Source organism: Poecilia reticulata, chromosome 10, assembly GCF_904066995.2.
Source record: "Poecilia reticulata chromosome 10, P_reticulata-male-v2, whole genome shotgun sequence".
Classification (NCBI taxonomy): Eukaryota; Metazoa; Chordata; class Actinopteri; order Cyprinodontiformes; family Poeciliidae; genus Poecilia; species Poecilia reticulata.
The window spans coordinates 18,446,277-18,467,424 of NC_088839.1; the positions used below are offsets into that span (position 1 = coordinate 18,446,277).

At 40.0% G+C, this 21,148-nt stretch overlaps 1 protein-coding gene across 2 annotated transcripts in view; it reads left to right on the forward strand.

Annotated features, from left to right (window-relative positions):
• Positions 1-20,708, forward strand: part of ahnak (AHNAK nucleoprotein) — a 34,155-nt gene extending 13,447 nt beyond the window's left edge. Inside the window, exons 6-7 of one of the 2 annotated variants that reach the window (XM_081611534.1) lie at positions 6-6,108; positions 6,667-20,708. In XM_081611534.1, the coding sequence (XP_081467660.1) occupies positions 6-6,108; positions 6,667-19,757 (19,194 nt within the window). In that variant the 3' untranslated portion in view covers positions 19,758-20,708. Of the gene's footprint in view, positions 1-5 lie in introns of both variants that reach the window. The other variant, XM_081611533.1, reaches the window with a different exon arrangement.
• Positions 20,709-21,148: the final 440 nt, after the last annotated feature.

The following is a 21,148-nucleotide window of genomic DNA, read 5'->3' on the forward strand; positions in this document are numbered from 1 at the left end:
TACAGAGTGGAGATGATGAGGACTACAAGAGAATATACACAAAGAAGATTAAACCAAGGCTGAAGTCTGAAGATCTTGCAGAAGGAGTCGATGTTCGTACAGAGCGACACAGCAGCACTAGCAGTGATGGCAGTACTATTACAACCATCACTCGCCGCATCACTACTTACACAGTGGATATGCCAAGTGGGATAGGTGAGAAACAAGAACTTTCAAGCCCAGACTTCAAGGGACAATGGCATGAATCTGGAGATGGCTCTCCTCGTGTCAGAATATTGCACGGCAGTCCTACAGTTAAAGGGGTGGGAGAAGAGGGTGTTTTTGACTCATGCAATGTAACCTATACTGGTCTAAAAGGTAGCTCAACAGAAACACATACAAGTGGAGATCAGTCAAAGATAATTATAAGAGAGGGAACAGAAGGAAGTAAGGATCTCAGATTTAAAGGACCTATGTTTGGAGTTATAGGTCACGAGGGCACTAAAATCTTAAGAGAAAGTGAAGAACAGAAAGCTGGAAGAATAGATGAGTCTGAAAAACAGACTACATCCGGTGAAAGTAAAAGCACTTTTATAAAGGTTGTCACAGTAGGAGGGTCAGCAGATGCAGAATTAACCACAAATGATGAAAACAAAAGATCAGCTAGTCTGTCTCTGCCACAAGAAGACATTAAGATCCAGAGAGAATCTGGAGACACATCCCTCCACCTAAACAAGGGATCAAGTTATTTTGATATTAAAACAGTTGGAAAATCTGCTGATCCTGGAATGGTATCACTTGTTACAGAGACTAATGTGAACACTGGTTATTCTTCACATCCAGATGGAAGTTCATTGATAAGTAGGCTAACTAGTCTTCCAAGTGCAAAACCAAAAAGTGGGGAAAAACATGAGGGAGTTCCAGCAGCAACAAAAGTAGGGTTTAGATGTCTTGATGTAAACACTGAAAGAAAAGAAGGTGATTTAAAATTACCACATATAAACACATCGTCATTAAAGACCACTAGCTCAGAAGAGGCCATTAAATATCAAAAAATGGATTCAGACATTGATAAATCTCAGGTAACTGATAATGATGGCTTTCATTTCAAAACACGAACAATAACAGAGATAGACACAAGAAGTAAAGGCAAGGCCGACATGTCAGATTCAAAGGTAGGAGTAGATGTAAGAATGCCCGAGATTAATCTGAACTTGAAAGGTTCAACAATAAAAGGTAATGTGGATGTAGAAAGTGTAAGGACAGCAGTAGCTGAAAGAAAAGATTTTGAGTCAAAGGACGGATTTCCAATAACCCAAACTGAAATGCCATCAGATAAGAGCAAAGACAGAAAAGTTGATGTGAGAGGGAAAAGTCGTAATACTGATAATGACATGGAAATTACACAGCCAAAGACAAAAACAGATGTAAAATATACAGAAGTGGAAGCACCAGACCTAACAATACCCAGCAAATCTGGACCAAAAATGTCCATGCCAGATGTAGATATCAACTTGAAAGGCCCAAAACTGAAAGGTGACATGGATGTTTCAGGTCCCAAGATCAAAGGAGATATCAAATCACCTGAAATTGACATCAAAGGTTCAGAAGTTCATGTTGAAGGACCAAAGGGAGGATTTGAAATGCCTAAAATAAAAATGCCTTCACTAAATTTGAAAGGTCCAACGGTTAATGTTCCAGATGTAGATCTTAATCTGAAAGGCCCTAAAGCTGCAGGGGATCTGGATGTGAAAATGCCAAACAATAAAGGAGATCTCAAAGGTCCAGAAGTGGAAATTGAAGGCCCACCCTTTAACATTGAGAGTCCCCAAGGTGTGTTCAGGTCTCCCTCAATTGAATTGCATGTCGCCAAAGAGTTAGGTCCAGATGTTGACATCAATCTCCCCAAGGCAGATATTGATGTGAAAGCACCAGATGTTGATATCAAAGGAGCAGACCTCGACATTAAGGGACCAAATGCAAAACTGAAAGGTCCCAAGTTCAACATGCCAAGCATATCTGGACCAAAAATATCCATGCCAGATGTGGATTTCAACTTGAAAGGCCCCAAACTCAAAGGTGACATGGATGTTTCAGGTCCAAATATCAAAGGAGATATCAAATCACAGGAATTAGACAACAAAGGTCCAGAAGTTGATATTGTAGGACCAAAAGGAGGATTTGAAATGCCTAAAAAGAAAATGCCTACACTAAATTTGAAAGATCCAAAAATTGGTATGCCCGATGTTGACATTAATGTGAAAGGCCCTAAGATTGAAGGGGATGTGGATGTTAAAATGCCAAAGATTAAAGGAGATCTCAAAAGTCCAGAGATGGACATTGAAGGCCCAGACGTTGACTTTGAGGGTCACAAAGGTGGCTTGAAAATGCCTAAATTCAAGTTGCCCTCATTTGGTTTGAAAGGCCAAAAGGTGGATGGTCCAGATGTTGACATCAATATCCCCAAGGCAGATATTGATGTGAAAGCACCTGATGTTGATATCAAAGGAGCAGACCTTGACATTAAGGGACCAAATGCCAAACTGAAAGGTTCCAAATTCAACATGCCAAGCATATCTGGACCAAAAGTATCCATGCCAGATGTGGATTTCAACTTGAAAGGCCCCAAACTCAAAGGTGACATGGATGTTTCAGGTCCAAAGATCAAAGGAGATCTAAAATCATCAGAAATAGACATCAAAAGCCCAAAGGTTGATATTGAAGGACCAAAAGGAGGATTTGAAATGTCTAAAGTGACAATGCCTTCACTAAATTTGAAAGGTTCGAAAGTGAATATGCCCAATGTTGACATTAATCTGAAAGGTCCTAAGGTTGAAGGGGATGTGGATGTTAATCTGCCAAAGATTAAAGGTGATCTAAAAGATCCAGAAGTGGACATTCAAGGTCCTGACATTGACATTGAAGGTCACAAAGGTGGACTGAAAATGCCTAAGTTTAAGATGCCATCATTAATTTTGAAAGACGCAAAAGTGGAAGGTAAAGATGTTGACGTCAACGTCCCCAAGGCAGGTATTGACATGAAAGCACCAGATGTTGATATCGAAGGAGAAGACCTTGACATTAAGGGACCAAATGCCAAACTGAAAGGTCCCAAATTCAACATGCCAAGCATATCTGGGCCAAAAATATCCATGCCAGATGTGGATTTCAATTTGAAAGGCCCCAAACTCAAAGGTGACATGGATGTTTCAGGTCCAAAGATCAAAGGAGATATCAAATCACCTGAAATTGACATCAAAGATCCCGAAGTTGATATTGAAGGACCAAAGGGAGGATTTGAAATGCCTAAAATAAAAATGCCTTCACTAAATTTGAAAGGTCCAAATGTTGAGTTACCAGATGTTGATCTTAATCTGAAAGGCCCTAAAGCTGAAGGGGATCTGGATGTGAAAATGCCAAAGATTAAAGGAGATCTCAAAGGTCCAGACGTGGACATTGAAGGCCCAGACTTTGACATTGAGGGTCACAAAGGTGGACTGAAAATGCCTAAATTCAAGATGCCCTCATTTGGTTTTAAAGGGCCTAAAGTGGAAGGTCCAGATGTTGACATCAACCTCCCAAAGGCAGATATTGATGTGAAAGTACCAGATGTTGATATCGAAGGAGCAGAACTTGACATTAAGGGACCAAATGCCAAACTGAAAGGTCCCAAATTCAACATGCCAAGCATATCTGGACCAAAAATATCCATGCCAGATGTGGATTTCAACTTGAAAGGCCCCAAACTGAAAGGTAACATGGATGTTTCAGGTCCAAAGATCAAAGGAGATATCAAATCACCTGAACTTGACATCAAAGGTCCAGAAGTTGATATTGAAGGACCAAAGGGAGGATTTGAAATGCCTAAAATAAAAATGCCTTCATTAAATTTGAAAGGTCCGAAAGTTGATATGCCAGATGTTGACATTAATCTGAAAGGTCCTAAGATCGAAGGGGATGTGGATGTTAATCTGCCAAAAATTAAAGGAGATCTCAAAGGTCCAGAAGTGGATATTGAAGGCCCAGATTTTGACATGGAGGGTCACAAAGGTGGTCTGAAAATGCCTAAATTCAAGTTGCCCTCATTTGGTTTGAAAGGCCCCAAAGTGGAAGGTCCAGATGTTGACATCAATCTCCCTAAAGCAGATATTGATGTAAAAGCACCAGGTGTTGATATCGAAGGAGCAGACCTTGACATTAAGGGACCAAATGCCAAACTGAAAGGTCCCAAATTCAACATGCCAAGCATATCTGGACCAAAAATATCCATGCCAGATGTGGATTTCAACTTGAAAGGCCCCAAACTGAAAGGTAACATGGATGTTTCAGGTCCCAAAATCAAAGGAGATATCAAATCACCTGAACTTGACATCAAAGGTCCAGAAGTTGATATTGAAGGACCAAAGGGAGGATTTGAAATGCCTAAAATAAAAATGCCTTCACTAAATTTGAAAGGTCCGAAAGTTGATATGCCAGATGTTGACATTAATCTGAAAGGTCCTAAGGTTGAAGGGGATGTGGATGTGAAAATGCCAAAGATTAAAGGAGATCTCAAAGGTCCAGAGGTGGACATTGAAGGCCCAGACGTTGACATTGAGGGTCACAAAGGTGGGTTGAAAATGCCTAAATTAAAGATGCCCTCACTTGGTTTTAAAGGCCCCAAAGTGGAAGGTCCAGATGTTGACATCAACCTCCCCAAGGCAGATATTGATGTGAAAGCACCAGATGTTGATATCGAAGGAGCAGACCTTGATATTAAGGGACCAAATGCCAAACTGAAAGGTCCCAAATTCAACATGCCAAGCATATCTGGACCAAAAATATCCATGCCAGACGTGGATTTCAATTTGAAAGGCCCCAAACTCAAGGGTGACATGGACGTTTCAGGTCCCAAGTTCAAAGGAGATATCAAATCACCTCAACTTGACATCAAAGGTCCAGAAGTTGATATTGAAGGACCAAAGGGAGGATTTGAAATGCCTAAAATAAAAATGCCTTCACTAAATTTGAAAGGTCCGAAAGTTGATATGCCAGATTTTGACATTAATCTGAAAGGTCCTAAAATCGAAGGGGATGTGGATGTTAATCTGCCAAAGATTAAAGGAGATCTCAAAGGTCAAGAAGTGGATATTGAAGGCCCAGATTTTGACATGGAGGGTCACAAAGGTGGGTTGAAAATGCCTAAATTCAAGATGCCCACATTTGGTGTGAAAGGCCCGAAAGTGGAAGGTCCAGATGTTGACATCAATCTCCCCAAAGCAGATATTGATGTAAAAGCACCAGGTGTTGATATCGAAGGAGCAGACCTTGACATTAAGGGACCAAATGCCAAACTGAAAGGTCCCAAATTCAACATGCCAAGCATATCTGGACCAAAATTATCTATGCCAGATGTGGATTTCAACTTGAAAAGCCCCAAACTTAAAGGTGACATGGATGTTTCAGGTCCCAAGATCAAAGGAGATATCAAATCACCTGAACTTGACATCAAAGTTCCAGAAGTTGATATTGAAGGACCAAAGGGAGGATTTGAAATGCCTAAAATAAAAATGCCTTCACTAAATTTGAAAGGTCCGAAAGTTGATATGCCAGATGTTGACATTAATCTGAAAGACCCTAAGGTTGAAGGGGATGTGGATGTAAATCTGCCAAAGATTAAAGGAGATCTCAAAGGTCCAAAGGTGGACTTTGAAGGCCCAGACGTTGACATTGAGGGTCACAAAGGTGGACTGAAAATGCCTAAATTCAAGATGCCCTCATTTGGTTTTAAAGGACCTAAAGTGGAAGGTCCAGATGTTGACATCAACCTCCCCAAGGCAGATATTGATGTGAAAGCACCAGATGTTGATATCGAAGGAGCAGACCTTGATATTAAGGGACCAAATGCCAAACTGAAAGGTCCCAAATTCAACATGCCAAGCATATCTGGACCAAAAATATCCATGCCAGATGTGGATTTCAACTTGAAAGGCCCCAAACTCAAAGGTGACATGGATGTTTCAGGTCCAAAGATCAAAGGAGATATCAAGTCACCTGATCTTGGCATCAAAGGTCCAGAAGTTGATATTGAAGGACCAAAGGGAGGATTTGAAATGCCTAAAATAAAAATGCCTTCACTAAATTTGAAAGGTCCGAAAGTTGATATGCCAGATGTTGACATTAATCTGAAAGGTCCCAAGGTTGAAGGGGATGTGGATGTTAATCTGCCAAAGATTAAAGGAGATCTCAAAGGTCCAGAGGTGGACTTTGAAGGCCCAGACATAGACATGGAGGGTCACAAAGGTGGGTTGAAAATGCCTAAATTCAAGATGCCCTCATTTGGTTTTAAAGGACCTAAAGTGGAAGGTCCAGATGTTGACATCAACCTCCCCAAGGCAGATATAGATGTGAAAGGACCAGATGTTGATATCGAAGGAGCAGACCTTGATATTAAGGGACCAAATGCCAAACTGAAAGGTCCCAAATTCAACATGCCAAGCATATCTGGACCAAAAATATCCATGCCAGATGTGGATTTCAACTTGAAAGGCCCCAAACTCAAGGGTGACATGGATGTTTCAGGTCCAAAGATGAAAGGAGATATCAAGTCAACTGATCTTGACATCAAAAGTCCAGAAGTTGATATTGAAGGACCAAAGGGAGCATTTGAAATGCCTAAAATAAAAATACCTTCACTTAATTTGAAAGGTCCGAAAGTTGATATGCCAGATGTTGACATTAATCTGAAAGGTCCTAAGGTTGAAGGGGATGTGGATGTTAATCTGCCGAAGGTTAAAGGAGATCTCAAAGGTCCAGAGGTGAATATTGAAGGACCAGACATTGACTTTGAGGGTCACAAAGGTGGGTTGAAAATGCCTAAATTCAAGATGCCCTCATTTGGATTTAAGGGGCCTAAAGTGGAAGGTCCAGATGTTGACATCAACCTCCCCAAGGCAGATATTGATGTGAAAGCACCAGATGTTGATATCGAAGGAGCAGACCTTGATATTAAGGGACCAAATGCCAAACTGAAAGGTCCCAAATTCAACATGCCAAGCATATCTGGACCAAAAATATCCATGCCAGATGTGGATTTCAACTTGAAAGGCCCCAAACTCAAAGGTGACATGGATGTTTCAGGTCCCAAGATCAAAGGAGATATCAAATCACCTGAACTTGACATCAAAGGTCCAGAAGTTAATATTGAAGGACCAAAGGGAGGATTTGAAATGCCTAAAATGAAAATGCCTTCACTAAATTTGAAAGGTCCGAAAGTTGATATGCCAGATGTTGACATTAATCTGAAAGGTCCTAAGGTTGAAGGGGATGTGGATGTTAATCTGCCAAAGATTAAAGGAGATCTCAAAGGTCCAGAGGTGGACTTTGAAGGCCCAGACATTGACATTGAGGGTCACAAAGGTGGACTGAAAATGCCTAAATTCAAGATGCCCTCATTTGGATTTAAGGGGCCTAAAGTGGAAGGTCCAGATGTTGACATCAACCTCCCCAAGGCAGATATTGATGTGAAAGCACCAGATGTTGATATCGAAGGAGCAGACCTTGATATTAAGGGACCAAATGCCAAACTGAAAGGTCCCAAATTCAACATGCCAAGCATATCTGGACCAAAAATATCCATGCCAGATGTGGATTTCAACTTGAAAGGCCCCAAACTCAAAGGTGACATGGATGTTTCAGGTCCCAAGATCAAAGGAGATATCAAATCACCTGAACTTGACATCAAAGGTCCAGAAGTTAATATTGAAGGACCAAAGGGAGGATTTGAAATGCCTAAAATAAAAATGCCTTCACTAAATTTGAAAGGTCCGAAAGTTGATATGCCAGATGTTGACATTAATCTGAAAGGTCCTAAGGTTGAAGGGGATGTGGATGTTAATCTGCCAAAGATTAAAGGAGATCTCAAAGGTCCAGAGGTGGACTTTGAAGGCCCAGACATTGACATTGAGGGTCACAAAGGTGGGTTGAAAATGCCTAAATTCAAGATGCCCTCATTTGGTTTTAAAGGGCCTAAAGTGGAAGGTCCAGATGTTGACATCAACCTCCCCAAGGCAGATATTGATGTGAAAGCACCAGATGTTGATATCGAAGGAGCAGACATTGACATTAAGGGACCAAATGCCAAACTGAAAGGTCCCAAATTTAACATGCCAAGCATATCTGGACCAAAATTATCTATGCCAGATGTGGATTTCAACTTGAAAAGTCCCAAACTGAAAGGTGACATGGATGTTTCAGGTCCCAAGATCAAAGGAGATATCAAATCACCTGAACTTGACATCAAAGTTCCAGAAGTTGATATTGAAGGACCAAAGGGAGGATTTGAAATGCCTAAGATAAAAATGCCTTCACTAAATTTGAAAGGTCCGAAAGTTGATATGCCAGATGTTGACATTAATCTGAAAGGCCCCAAGGTTGAAGGGGATGTGGATGTTAATCTGCCAAAGATTAAAGGAGATCTCAAAGGACCAAAGGTGGACTTTGAAGGCCCAGACGTTGACATTGAAGGTCACAAAGGTGGACTGAAAATGCCTAAATTCAAGATGCCCTCATTTGGTTTTAAAGGACCTAAAGTGGAAGGTCCAGATGTTGACATCAACCTCCCCAAGGCAGATATTGATGTGAAAGCACCAGATGTTGATATCGAAGGAGCAGACCTTGATATTAAGGGACCAAATGCCAAACTGAAAGGTCCCAAATTCAACATGCCAAGCATATCTGGACCAAAATTATCTATGCCAGATGTGGATTTCAACTTGAAAGGCCCCAAACTCAAAGGTGACATGGATGTTTCAGGTCCCAAGATCAAAGGAGATATCAAGTCACGTGATCTTGACATCAAAGGTCCAGAAGTTGATATTGAAGGACCAAAGGGAGGATTTGAAATGCCTAAGATAAAAATGCCTTCACTAAATTTGAAAGGTCCGAAAGTTGATATGCCAGATGTTGACATTAATCTGAAAGGTCCTAAGGTTGAAGGGGATGTGGATGTTAATCTGCCAAAGATTAAAGGAGATCTCAAAGGTCCAGAGGTGGACTTTGAAGGCCCAGACATAGACATTGAGGGTCACAAAGGTGGGTTGAAAATGCCTAAATTCAAAATGCCCTCATTTGGTTTTAAAGGACCTAAAGTGGAAGGTCTAGATGTTGACATCAACCTCCCCAAGGCAGATATAGATGTGAAAGCACCAGATGTTGATATCGAAGGAGCAGACCTTGATATTAAGGGACCAAATGCCAAACTGAAAGGTCCCAAATTCAACATGCCAAGCATATCTGGACCAAAAATATCCATGCCAGATGTGGATTTCAACTTGAAAGGCCCCAAACTCAAAGGTGACATGGATGTTTCAGGTCCCAAGATCAAAGGAGATATCAAGTCACCTGATCTTGACATCAAAGGTCCAGAAGTTGATATTGAAGGACCAAAGGGAGGATTTGAAATGCCTAAAATAAAAATGCCTTCACTAAATTTGAAAGGTCCGAAAGTTGATATGCCAGATGTTGACATTAATCTGAAAGGTCCCAAGGTTGAAGGGGATGTGGATGTTAATCTGCCAAAGATTAAAGGAGATCTCAAAGGTCCAGAGGTGGACTTTGAAGGCCCAGACATAGACATTGAGGGTCACAAAGGTGGGTTGAAAATGCCTAAATTCAAGATGCCCTCATTTGGTTTTAAAGGACCTAAAGTGGAAGGTCCAGATGTTGACATCAACCTCCCCAAGGCAGATATTGACGTGAAAGTACCAGATGTTGATATCGAAGGAGCAGATCTTGACATTAAGGGACCAAATGCCAAACTGAAAGGTCCCAAATTCAACATGCCAAGCATATCTGGACCGAAAATATCCATGCCAGATGTGGATTTCAACTTGAAAGGCCCCAAACTCAAAGGTGACATGGATGTTTCAGGTCCAAAGATCAAAGGAGATATCAAGTCACCTGATCTTGACATCAAAGGTCCAGAAGTTGATATTGAAGGACCAAAGGGAGGATTTGAAATGCCTAAAATAAAAATGCCTTCACTAAATTTGAAAGGTCCGAAAGTTGATATGCCAGATGTTGACATTAATCTGAAAGGTCCTAAGGTTGAAGGGGATGTGGATGTTAATCTGCCAAAGATTAAAGGAGATCTCAAAGGTCCAGAGGTGGACTTTGAAGGCCCAGACATTGACATTGAGGGTCACAAAGGTGGACTGAAAATGCCTAAATTCAAGATGCCCTCATTTGGTTTTAAAGGACCTAAAGTGGAAGGTCCAGATGTTGACATCAACCTCCCCAAGGCTGATATTGACATGAAAGTACCAGATGTTGATATCGAAGGAGCAGATCTTGACATTAAGGGACCAAATGCCAAACTGAAAGGTCCCAAATTCAACATGCCAAGCATATCTGGACCGAAATTATCCATGCCAGATGTGGATTTCAACTTGAAAGGCCCCAAACTCAAAGGTGACATGGATGTTTCAGGTCCAAAGATCAAAGGAGATATCAAGTCACCTAATCTTGACATCAAAGGTCCAGAAGTTGATATTGAAGGACCAAAGGGAGGATTTGAAATGCCTAAAATTAAAATGCCTTCACTAAATTTGAAAGGTCCGAAAGTTGATATGCCAGATGTTGACATTAATCTGAAAGGTCCTAAGGTTGAAGGGGATGTGGATGTTAATCTGCCAAAGATTAAAGGAGATCTCAAAGGTCCAGAGGTGGACTTTGAAGGCCCAGACATTGACATTGAGGGTCACAAAGGTGGACTGAAAATGCCTAAATTCAAGATGCCCTCATTTGGTTTTAAGGGACCTAAAGTGGAAGGTCCAGATGTTGACATCAACCTCCCCAAAGCAGATATTGATGTGAAAGCACCAGATGTTGATGTCGAAGGAGCAGACCTTGATATTAAGGGACCAAATGCCAAACTGAAAGGTCCCAAATTCAACATGCCAAGCATATCTGGACCGAAAATATCCATGCCAGATGTGGATTTCAACTTGAAAGGCCCCAAACTCAAAGGTGACATGGATGTTTCAGGTCCAAAGATGAAAGGAGATATCAAGTCACCTGATCTTGACATCAAAGGTCCAGAAGTTGATATTGAAGGACCAAAGGGAGGATTTGAAATGCCTAAAATAAAAATGCCTTCACTAAATTTGAAAGGTCCGAAAGTTGATATGCCAGATGTTGACATTAATCTGAAAGGTCCGAAGGTTGAAGGGGATGTGGATGTTAATCTGCCAAAGATTAAAGGAGATCTCAAAGGTCCAGAGGTGGACTTTGAAGGCCCAGACATTGACATTGAGGGTCACAAAGGTGGACTGAAAATGCCTAAATTCAAGATGCCCTCATTTGGTTTTAAAGGACCTAAAGTGGAAGGTCCAGATGTTGACATCAACCTCCCCAAGGCAGATATTGACGTGAAAGTACCAGATGTTGATATCGAAGGAGCAGATCTTGGCATTAAGGGACCAAATGCCAAACTGAAAGGTCCCAAATTCAACATGCCAAGCATATCTGGACCGAAAATATCCATGCCAGATGTGGATTTCAACTTGAAAGGCCCCAAACTCAAAGGTGACATGGATGTTTCAGGTCCAAAGATGAAAGGAGATATCAAGTCACCTGATCTTGACATCAAAGGTCCAGAAGTTGATATTGAAGGACCAAAGGGAGCATTTGAAATGCCTAAAATAAAAATGCCTTCACTAAATTTGAAAGGTCCGAAAGTTGATATGCCAGATGTTGACATTAATCTGAAAGGTCCTAAGGTTGAAGGGGATGTGGATGTTAATCTGCCAAAGATTAAAGGAGATCTCAAAGGTCCAGAGGTGGACTTTGAAGGCCCAGACATTGACATTGAGGGTCACAAAGGTCTGAAAATGCCTAAATTCAAGATGCCCTCATTTGGTTTTAAGGGACCTAAAGTGGAAGGTCCAGATGTTGACATCAACCTCCCCAAGGCAGATATTGACGTGAAAGCACCAGATGTTGATATCGAAGGAGCAGACCTTGATATTAAGGGACCAAATGCCAAACTGAAAGGTCCCAAATTCAACATGCCAAGCATATCTGGACCAAAATTATCCATGCCAGATGTGGATTTCAACTTGAAAGGCCCCAAACTCAAAGGTGACATGGATGTTTCAGGTCCAAAGATCAAAGGAGATATCAAATCACCTGATTTTGACATCAAAGGTCCAGAAGTTGATATTGAAGGACCAAAAGGAGGATTTGAAATGCCTAAAATAAAAATGCCTTCACTAAATTTGAAAGGTCCGAAAGTTGATATGCCAGATGTTGACATTAATCTGAAAGGTCCCAAGGTTGAAGGGGATGTGGATGTTAATCTGCCAAAGATTAAAGGAGATCTCAAAGGTCCAGAGGTGGACTTTGAAGGCCCAGACATTGACATTGATGGTCACAAAGGTGGACTGAAAATGCCTAAATTCAAGATGCCCTCATTTGGTTTTAAGGGACCTAAAGTGGAAGGTCCAGATGTTGACATCAACCTCCCCAAGACAGATATTGATGTGAAAGCACCAAATGTTGATATCGAAGGAGCAGACCTTGACATTAAGGGACCAAATGCCAAACTGAAAGGTCCCAAATTCAACATGCCAAGCATATCTGGACCAAAATTATCCATGCCAGATGTGGATTTCAACTTGAAAGGCCCCAAACTCAAAGGTGACATGGATGTTTCAGGTCCAAAGATCAAAGGAGATATCAAGTCACCTGATCTTGACATCAAAGGTCCAGAAGTTGATATTGAAGGACCAAAGGGAGGATTTGAAATGCCTAAAATAAAAATGCCTTCACTAAATTTGAAAGGTCCGAAAGTTGATATGCCAGATGTTGACATTAATCTGAAAGGCCGTAAGGTTGAAGCGGATGTGGATGTTAATCTGCCAAAGATTAAAGGAGATGTCAAAGGTCCAGAAGTGGATATAGAAGGCCCAGATGTTGACATTGAGGTCCAAAAAACTGGGTTCAAGATGCCTAAATTCAAGATGCCATCATTTGGATTCAAAGGATCAAAAGCAGAAACTGCTGATGCTGATATCAACCTTCCTAAATCAAATATTGACATAAAAGCTGCAGATTTAAATATTAAGGGAAAAGATGTTGCAGTTGAGGGACCAAGCATAAAAGTCAAAGGAAAGAAATTTAAAATGCCAAAGATTACAAGTCCAAAAGTCTCTGTACCAGATATTGATGTGAAAACACCTGAGGTTGATATAGAAAAAGCAGACCTTGAAATGAAGGGACCTGGTGCCAAACTGAAAGGTCCCAAATTCAACATGCCAAACATATCTGGAACAAAATTATCCATGCCAGATGTGGATTTCAACTTGAAAGGCCCAAAATTTAAAGGTGACATGGATGTTTCAGGTCCCAAGATCAAAGGAGATATCAAATCACCTGAACTTGACATAAAAAGTCCAGAAGTTGATATTGAAGGACCAAAGGGAGGATTTGAAATGCCTAAAATGAAAATGCCTTCACTAAATTTGAAAGGTCCGAAAGTTGATATGCCAGATGTTGACATTAATCTGAAAGGTCCTAAAATCGAAGGGGATGTGGATGTTAATCTGCCAAAGATAAAAGGAGATCTCAAAGGTCCAGAAGTGGATTTAGAAGGCCCAGATTTTGACATTGAGGGTCACAAAGGTGGACTGAAAATGCCTAAATTCAAGTTGCCCTCATTTGGTTTGAAAGGCCCCAAAGTGGATGGTCCAGATGTTGACATAAATCTCCCCAAAGCAGATATTGATGTAAAAGCACCAGGTGTTGATATCGAAGGAGCAGACCTTGACATTAAGGGACCAAATGCCAAACTGAAAGGTCCCAAATTCAACATGCCAAGCATATCTGGACCAAAATTATCCATGCCAGATGTGGATTTCAACTTGAAAGGCCCCAAACTCAAAGGTGACATGGATGTTTCAGGTCCCAAGATCAAAGGAGATATCAAATCACCAGAAATAGACATCAAAGTTCCAGAAGTTGATGTTGAAGGACCAAAGGGAGGATTTGAAATGCCTAAAATAAAAATGCCTTCACTAAATTTGAAAGGTCCGAAAGTTGATATGCCAGATTTTGACATCAATCTGAAAGGTCCTAAGATCGAAGGGGATGTGGATGTTAATCTGCCAAAGATTAAAGGAGATCTCAAAGGTCCAGAGGTGGATATTGAAGGCCCAGATTTTGACATTGAGGGTCACAAAGGTGGGTTGAAAATGCCTAAATTCAAGATGCCCACATTTGGTGTGAAAGGCCCAAAAGTGGAAGGTCCAGATGTTGACATCAATCTCCCCAAAGCAGTTATTGATGTAAAAGCACCAGGTGTTGATATCGAAGGAGCAGACCTTGACATTAAGGGACCAAATGCCAAACTGAAAGGTCCCAAATTCAACATGCCAAGCATATCTGGAACAAAAATATCCATGCCAGATGTGGATTTCAACTTGAAAGGCCCCAAAATCAAAGGTGACATGGATGTTTCAGGTCCCAAGATCAAAGGAGATATCAAGTCACCTGATCTTGACATCAAAGGTCCAGAAGTTGATATTGAAGGACCAAAGGGAGGATTTGAAATGCCTAAAATAAAAATGCCTTCACTAAATTTGAAAGGTCCGAAAGTTGATATGCCAGATGTTGACATTAATCTGAAAGGTCCCAAGGTTGAAGGGGATGTGGATGTTAATCTGCCAAAGATTAAAGGAGATCTCAAAGGTCCAGAGGTGGACTTTGAAGGCCCAGACATAGACATTGAGGGTCACAAAGGTGGGTTGAAAATGCCTAAATTCAAGATGCCCACATTTGGTGTGAAAGGCCCGAAAGTGGAAGGTCCAGATGTTGACATCAATCTTCCCAAAGCAGATATTGATGTAAAAGCACCAGGTGTTGATATCGAAGGAGCAGACCTTGACATTAAGGGACCAAATGCCAAACTGAAAGGTCCCAAATTCAACATGCCAAGCATATCTGGAACAAAAATATCCATGCCAGATGTGGATTTCAACTTGAAAGGCCCCAAAATCAAAGGTGACATGGATGTTTCAGGTCCCAAGATCAAAGGAGATATCAAGTCACCTGATCTTGACATCAAAGGTCCAGAAGTTGATATTGAAGGACCAAAGGGAGGATTTGAAATGCCTAAAATAAAAATGCCTTCACTAAATTTGAAAGGTCCGAAAGTTGATATGCCAGATGTTGACATTAATCTGAAAGGTCCCAAGGTTGAAGGGGATGTGGATGTTAATCTGCCAAAGATTAAAGGAGATCTCAAAGGTCCAGAGGTGGACTTTGAAGGCCCAGACATAGACATTGAGGGTCACAAAGGTGGGTTGAAAATGCCTAAATTCAAGATGCCCTCATTTGGTTTTAAAGGACCTAAAGTGGAAGGTCCAGATGTTGACATCAACCTCCCCAAGGCAGATATTGACGTGAAAGTACCAGATGTTGATATCGAAGGAGCAGATCTTGACATTAAGGGACCAAATGCCAAACTGAAAGGTCCCAAATTCAACATGCCAAGCATATCTGGACCGAAAATATCCATGCCAGATGTGGATTTCAACTTGAAAGGCCCCAAACTCAAAGGTGACATGGATGTTTCAGGTCCAAAGATCAAAGGAGATATCAAGTCACCTGATCTTGACATCAAAGGTCCAGAAGTTGATATTGAAGGACCAAAGGGAGGATTTGACATGCCTAAGATAAAAATGCCTTCATTAAATTTGAAAGGTCCAAAAGTTGATATGCCAGACTTTGATCTTAATCTAAAAGGCCCTAAAGTTGAAGGAGATCTGGATGCTAAAATACCAAAGATTAAAGGAGATCTCAAAGGTCCAGAAATGGACATGGAATGCCCAGACATTGACATTGAGGGTCACAAAGGTGGTCTGAAGATGCCTAAATTCAAGATGCCCTCATTTGGTTTTAAAGGACCTAAAGTGGAAGGTCCAGATGTTGATATCAACCTCCCCAAGACAGATATTAATGTGAAAGCACCAGATGTTGACATCGAAGGAGCAGACCTTGATATTGAGGGACCAAATGCCAAACTGAAAGGTCCCAAATTCAACATGCCAAGCATATCTGGACCAAAGATATCCATGCCAGATGTGGATTTCAACTTGAAAGGCCCCAAAATCAAAGGTGACATGGATGTTTCAGGTCCAAAGATCAAAGGAGATATCAAATCACCTGAAATAGACATCAAAGGTCCAGAAGTTGATATTGAAGGACCAAAGGGAGGATTTGAAATGCCTAAAATTAAAATGCCTTCACTAAATTTGAAAGGTCCAAAAGTTGATATGCCAGACTTTGATCTTAATCTAAAAGGGCCCAAGATTGAAGGGGATGTCGATGTTAATCTGCCAAAGATAAAAGGAGATCTCAAAGGTCCAGAGGTGGACTTTGAAGGCCCAGACATTGACATTGATGGTCACAAAGGTGGACTGAAAATGCCTAAATTCAAGATGCCCACATTTGGTGTAAAAGGCCCGAAAGTGGAATGTCCAGATGTTGACATCAATCTCCCCAAAGCAGATATTGATGTAAAAGCACCAGGTGTTGATATCGAAGGAGCAGACCTTGACATTAAGGGACCAAATGCCAAACTGAAAGGTCCCAAATTCAACATGCCAAGCATATCTGGACCAAAAATATCCATGCCAGATGTGGATTTCAACTTGAAAGGCCCCAAAATCAAAGGTGACATGGATGTTTCAGGTCCAAAGATCAAAGGAGATATGAAATCACCTGAAATAGACATTAAAGGTCCAGAAGTTGATATTGAAGGACCAAAGGGAGGATTTGACATGCCTAAGATAAAAATGCCTTCATTAAATTTTAAAGGTCCGAAAGTTGATGTGCCAGACTTTGATCTTAATCTAAAAGGCCCTAAAGTTGAAGGAGATCTGGACGTTAAGATGCCAAAGATTAAAGGAGATCTCAAAGGTCCAGAAGTGGATATTGAAGGCCCAGATTTTGACATTGAGGGTCACCAAGGTGGGTTGAAATTGCCTAAATTCAAGTTGCCCTCATTTGGTTTGAAAGGCCCAAAAGTGGAAGGTCCAGATGTTGACATTAATCTCTCAAATGCTGATATTAATGTAAAAGCACCAGGTGTTGATGTCGAAGGAGCAGATCTTGACATTAAGGGACCAAATGCCAAACTGAAAGGTCCCAAATTCAACATGCCAAGCATATCAGGACCAAAAATATCCATGCCAGATATGGATTTCAATTTGACAGGCCCAAAACTCAAAGGTGACATGGATATTTCAAGTCCAAATTTAAAAGGAGATATCAAATCACCTGAAATTGACATCAAAGGTGCAAAAGTTAAAACCGATGTTCCAAGTCTTGATTTTGATCTAAAGCATAGCAGTGAACCACCAAAGTTCCCAACAATACCTGGGTCCAAAGCAGCACTATCAAATGTTGACATAAATCTGAAGGGATCGAAATTAAAGGGGGGATTTAAAGGAGAGGGTCAATTTCCAAAAGCTGAACTGAAAGACACTGATGTCTTGGAAGTATCTCCGAAAAAATCTAAGTTTAAAATGCCAAAGGTTGGATTCAAGAATCCAAAGATAAAAACGTCAGAACCTGATATTAAACTGGAGCATGAAGATGTGAACATTAAAGGAAAGACTGGGAGCCGCGAGGGACTTGATTTTGATATTGGTTTGTCTGGTTCAAAATCTAAAAGTCCCAAATTTAAGATCCCAAAATTTGGCCTCAAGGGTCCAAAAGTTGACATGCCAGAAGCTGATCTTTCAAAATCTGGAATTGACATAAAAACATCAGATGTCACAACAGCAGGAGCAGGATTTGATGTTGATATTCACAGTGGAAAACTTAAAGGATCAAAAGATGTGGATTTCAATCTGACAGGTCCAAAACTTAAAGGGGATTTGAATGTGTCAGTTCCAGATGTGGATCTCAACCTGAAAGAAGCTGATATAAAAGGTCCAAAGTTTGAAGTTGAGGGACCGAAGGGTGGATTAGAAATGTCCAAGATCAAGATACCACCTTTTGGCATCAAACTTCCTCAGCTGGAAAAGTCAAATGATAGTATAAACATTCCAAATGTCAAGGCTGATACAGTAACCCCCAAAGTTGACATTGGTGGAGTTGATGTTAAAGGTCCTGAGGCAAGTCCAAATGTTAAACTTCCATCAGTATCAGGACCCACCTTGCCAGACTTAAACATTAATCTTACAGGGCCAAAAACAAAAGGAAATGTTAATGTTACTCTCCCTAAAACTGATATTGATATCAAAGTACCAAAGACAGAAATCAAAGGAGCAGGAAAAATAACACCACCTGAAGTTGATATCAAAGGTCCACATGTTGATCTTGAGGGTGGCAAAGATGGGTTTGAAATCCCTAAAATTAAAATGCCATCACTAGACTTTAAAGGCCCCAAAACAGGGAGTCAAGGTGTTGACATCAACCTTTCCAAAGCCAAAATAGATGTTGATTCCTCTAAAGTAGACTTTAAAGCACCCAAAGTGAAACTGCCAACTGTATCAGGCCCCGAATGGGATATTAGTCTGAAAGGTTCAAATGTTGAAGGAAAAGAAATTAATATTAACCTTCCTAAAACAGACATTGACATTAAAGGACCAAATTTATCCATGTCAGATGTGGATATGAATCTTAAAGCTCATGATGTTGACATCAAGGATCCCGAGGTTCATACTGGAGGGCCCAAGGTTGGTTTTAAAATGTCCAAAGTCACACTGCCATCAGAATCAGAAGTTGATGTAAATTTTCCAAAAGCTGACTTTAACATTAAAGCACCTGAGGTAAACATAAAAGGACCAGAATTTGGTCCCACTGAAGCAAGTCTTGATGTCCCTGACATAGATGTAAAGGGGAAAAAGGGAAAGTTCAAACTTCCAAAAGTGAAAGGAAAAGCAAAGAAGCAAGAAGCCACACCAGAAGTAGACCAGGGTATTGGCACACCCAATATTGATGTGAAAGGGACAAACACTAAGAAGTCTATTTTTGGTAAACTTCATTTCCCTGGTGTAGAACTAGATATTAAATCTCCAAAACTAAAAGGTGATGGATCTTTAGCTGAGGGATTTAAATCACCTGATGCAAGTGTATCATCTGACAGTGCAAAGATTTGTTTGGAAGGCCCTGATGTTAATGTCAAAGGAGATCCAGAGTTTAGTGTAAGAACTTCAGGACAATCAGCTAGTGGCCTTCAGTATCCAGAGGGTACAATACAGTTTCCAAAAATCAAAGTGCCAAAGTTTGGCATTCTTCAGCCTAAGGTGGAAGGCCAAGATGTTGCAGGAAAAGGAAAATCAGACGCAATGATGGGTGGAAAATTAGACCTGGAAGGTGAATCTGGAGTCAGTTTGTCAGCTAAAGGAAAGTCAGCCTCACTGGATCTATTTAAAAAATCAAAGCACCGATCTTCCTCTGCCAGTGACGAAGGTTCACTTGCAGTTAGCTCTCCTTCAGCTCTTTCAGAAGCTGAAAGTGGTGACATTTCAATAGATGTAGGAGGAACTAAGGTCAAAGGTAAGAAAGGCAAATTAAAATTCGGCACATTTGGAGGTTTTGGATCTAAGTCCAAGGGCTCATACGAAGTAACACTTGGAAACGACAATGAAGGAGAGACAGAGGGGAGTACAGATGCTTCTGTACCTTTGAAAAAATCTAGATTGTCGTCCTCCTCAAGCAGTGACAGTGGATCAAGAGGTGCTTTCAGGTTTCCAAAACTTGAACTATCGGTTTCTCCAAAAAAATAATAGTAAAATCAATTAAACCTTCATGATCAATTAAATGCACTCAAATACAATCTCCTAATGCAGTATAAGTTTTGAACTTTAGTTCTTTTAAATTTAATAGAACATGCACAATTATCTCTGTTTACCTATGAATGATAATTTTAAAGAAAATGAAATAGGAGAGAATTAGATTGTTAAAAAATTCTTCAAACTGTACATAAGATAAATGTATACTTTTATTAATGAATATTGTTTTGTACATAGTCCAGATTTCTATTGCATCACACAAAATTATAGGTCATACGTTTTGTTTCTTCTTTAAATGAATGTTTTTTATTGAATAGTTGTTACATATTCGTAACCAGGGGTCTACTGCAAAGAATATACATCACAGTTGTTTCGAAGGAAAATGCTCTATATACATTTGAAACACAATTTTAACCAGTTTCCATTTTAGTACATGTACAATGATGTTTTTTTATTTTTCTAAGCTTCAATAGTAGTCAGTGCAGAATTGTATTTTTGCAATGTAATTTTAACAACCTTCTGAAGATTCATATACTTGTATATAGCATAATTGCAAGGACAATCTTTTTGGAAATTCTTTGAAGTGCTGTGCGTACTTCTGATTGCTGTCTCTTCATTTAAGAAAAGTTGTAATTGCTAAAATTTTGTGTCACAATAAAAATTAAATTGCTTTGTTTATTTTAAACTGGTTTCTTAATCCTGTCATTTTTACATTCTAACAGTTAGTAATCCTCTATATTTAATTTCATTTTTGACACTTTTTGTATAGACACACCTGTTCTGGTCATGTCACAGTCACATCTTAATATCATCTGTTTTGAAACAACGTCTTTGCAGGTAGAAAGATGTATACCATTGATATTTGATGGAGTGCATAATTTTTTGGATCCATGCTTCTGTGTGCATTCTGCCAACTAAATGCAATAAACGGATTTGTAGAGTTTATTTTTGTCTCTGAACTTGATTTACAGTTTGTGTGAGTCAGCTGTGTAATAAGTATTTTTTGAGTCCTGTCACAATTTTATTTTACATGACTGTATGAAAAATTACAGGGCAGCTATGACAATTAACATTAAGTGCATTTACACACTGGGATTATATACAACAAACCTGGTATGGGTTATTTGTTTTTCCTTCCAACCTTTATGTTTTATGGTTTTTCATATTATGGTCATTCCTAAGTTTTTACAAACATTTTTATTTTTCAGTTGGTATTTGTTTCATGAATAAAAACAAGATGGAATATGTGGTGCTACACATTTTTACAATTGCGGCAACATTTCAGTTCAGCTTAATTCATTTTGGAAATATAGAGAGCCTGTTAACAATTGATGCCGTCACATTACAAAACAGAGAGCTTTAAGTAATGTATGATTATATGGAAT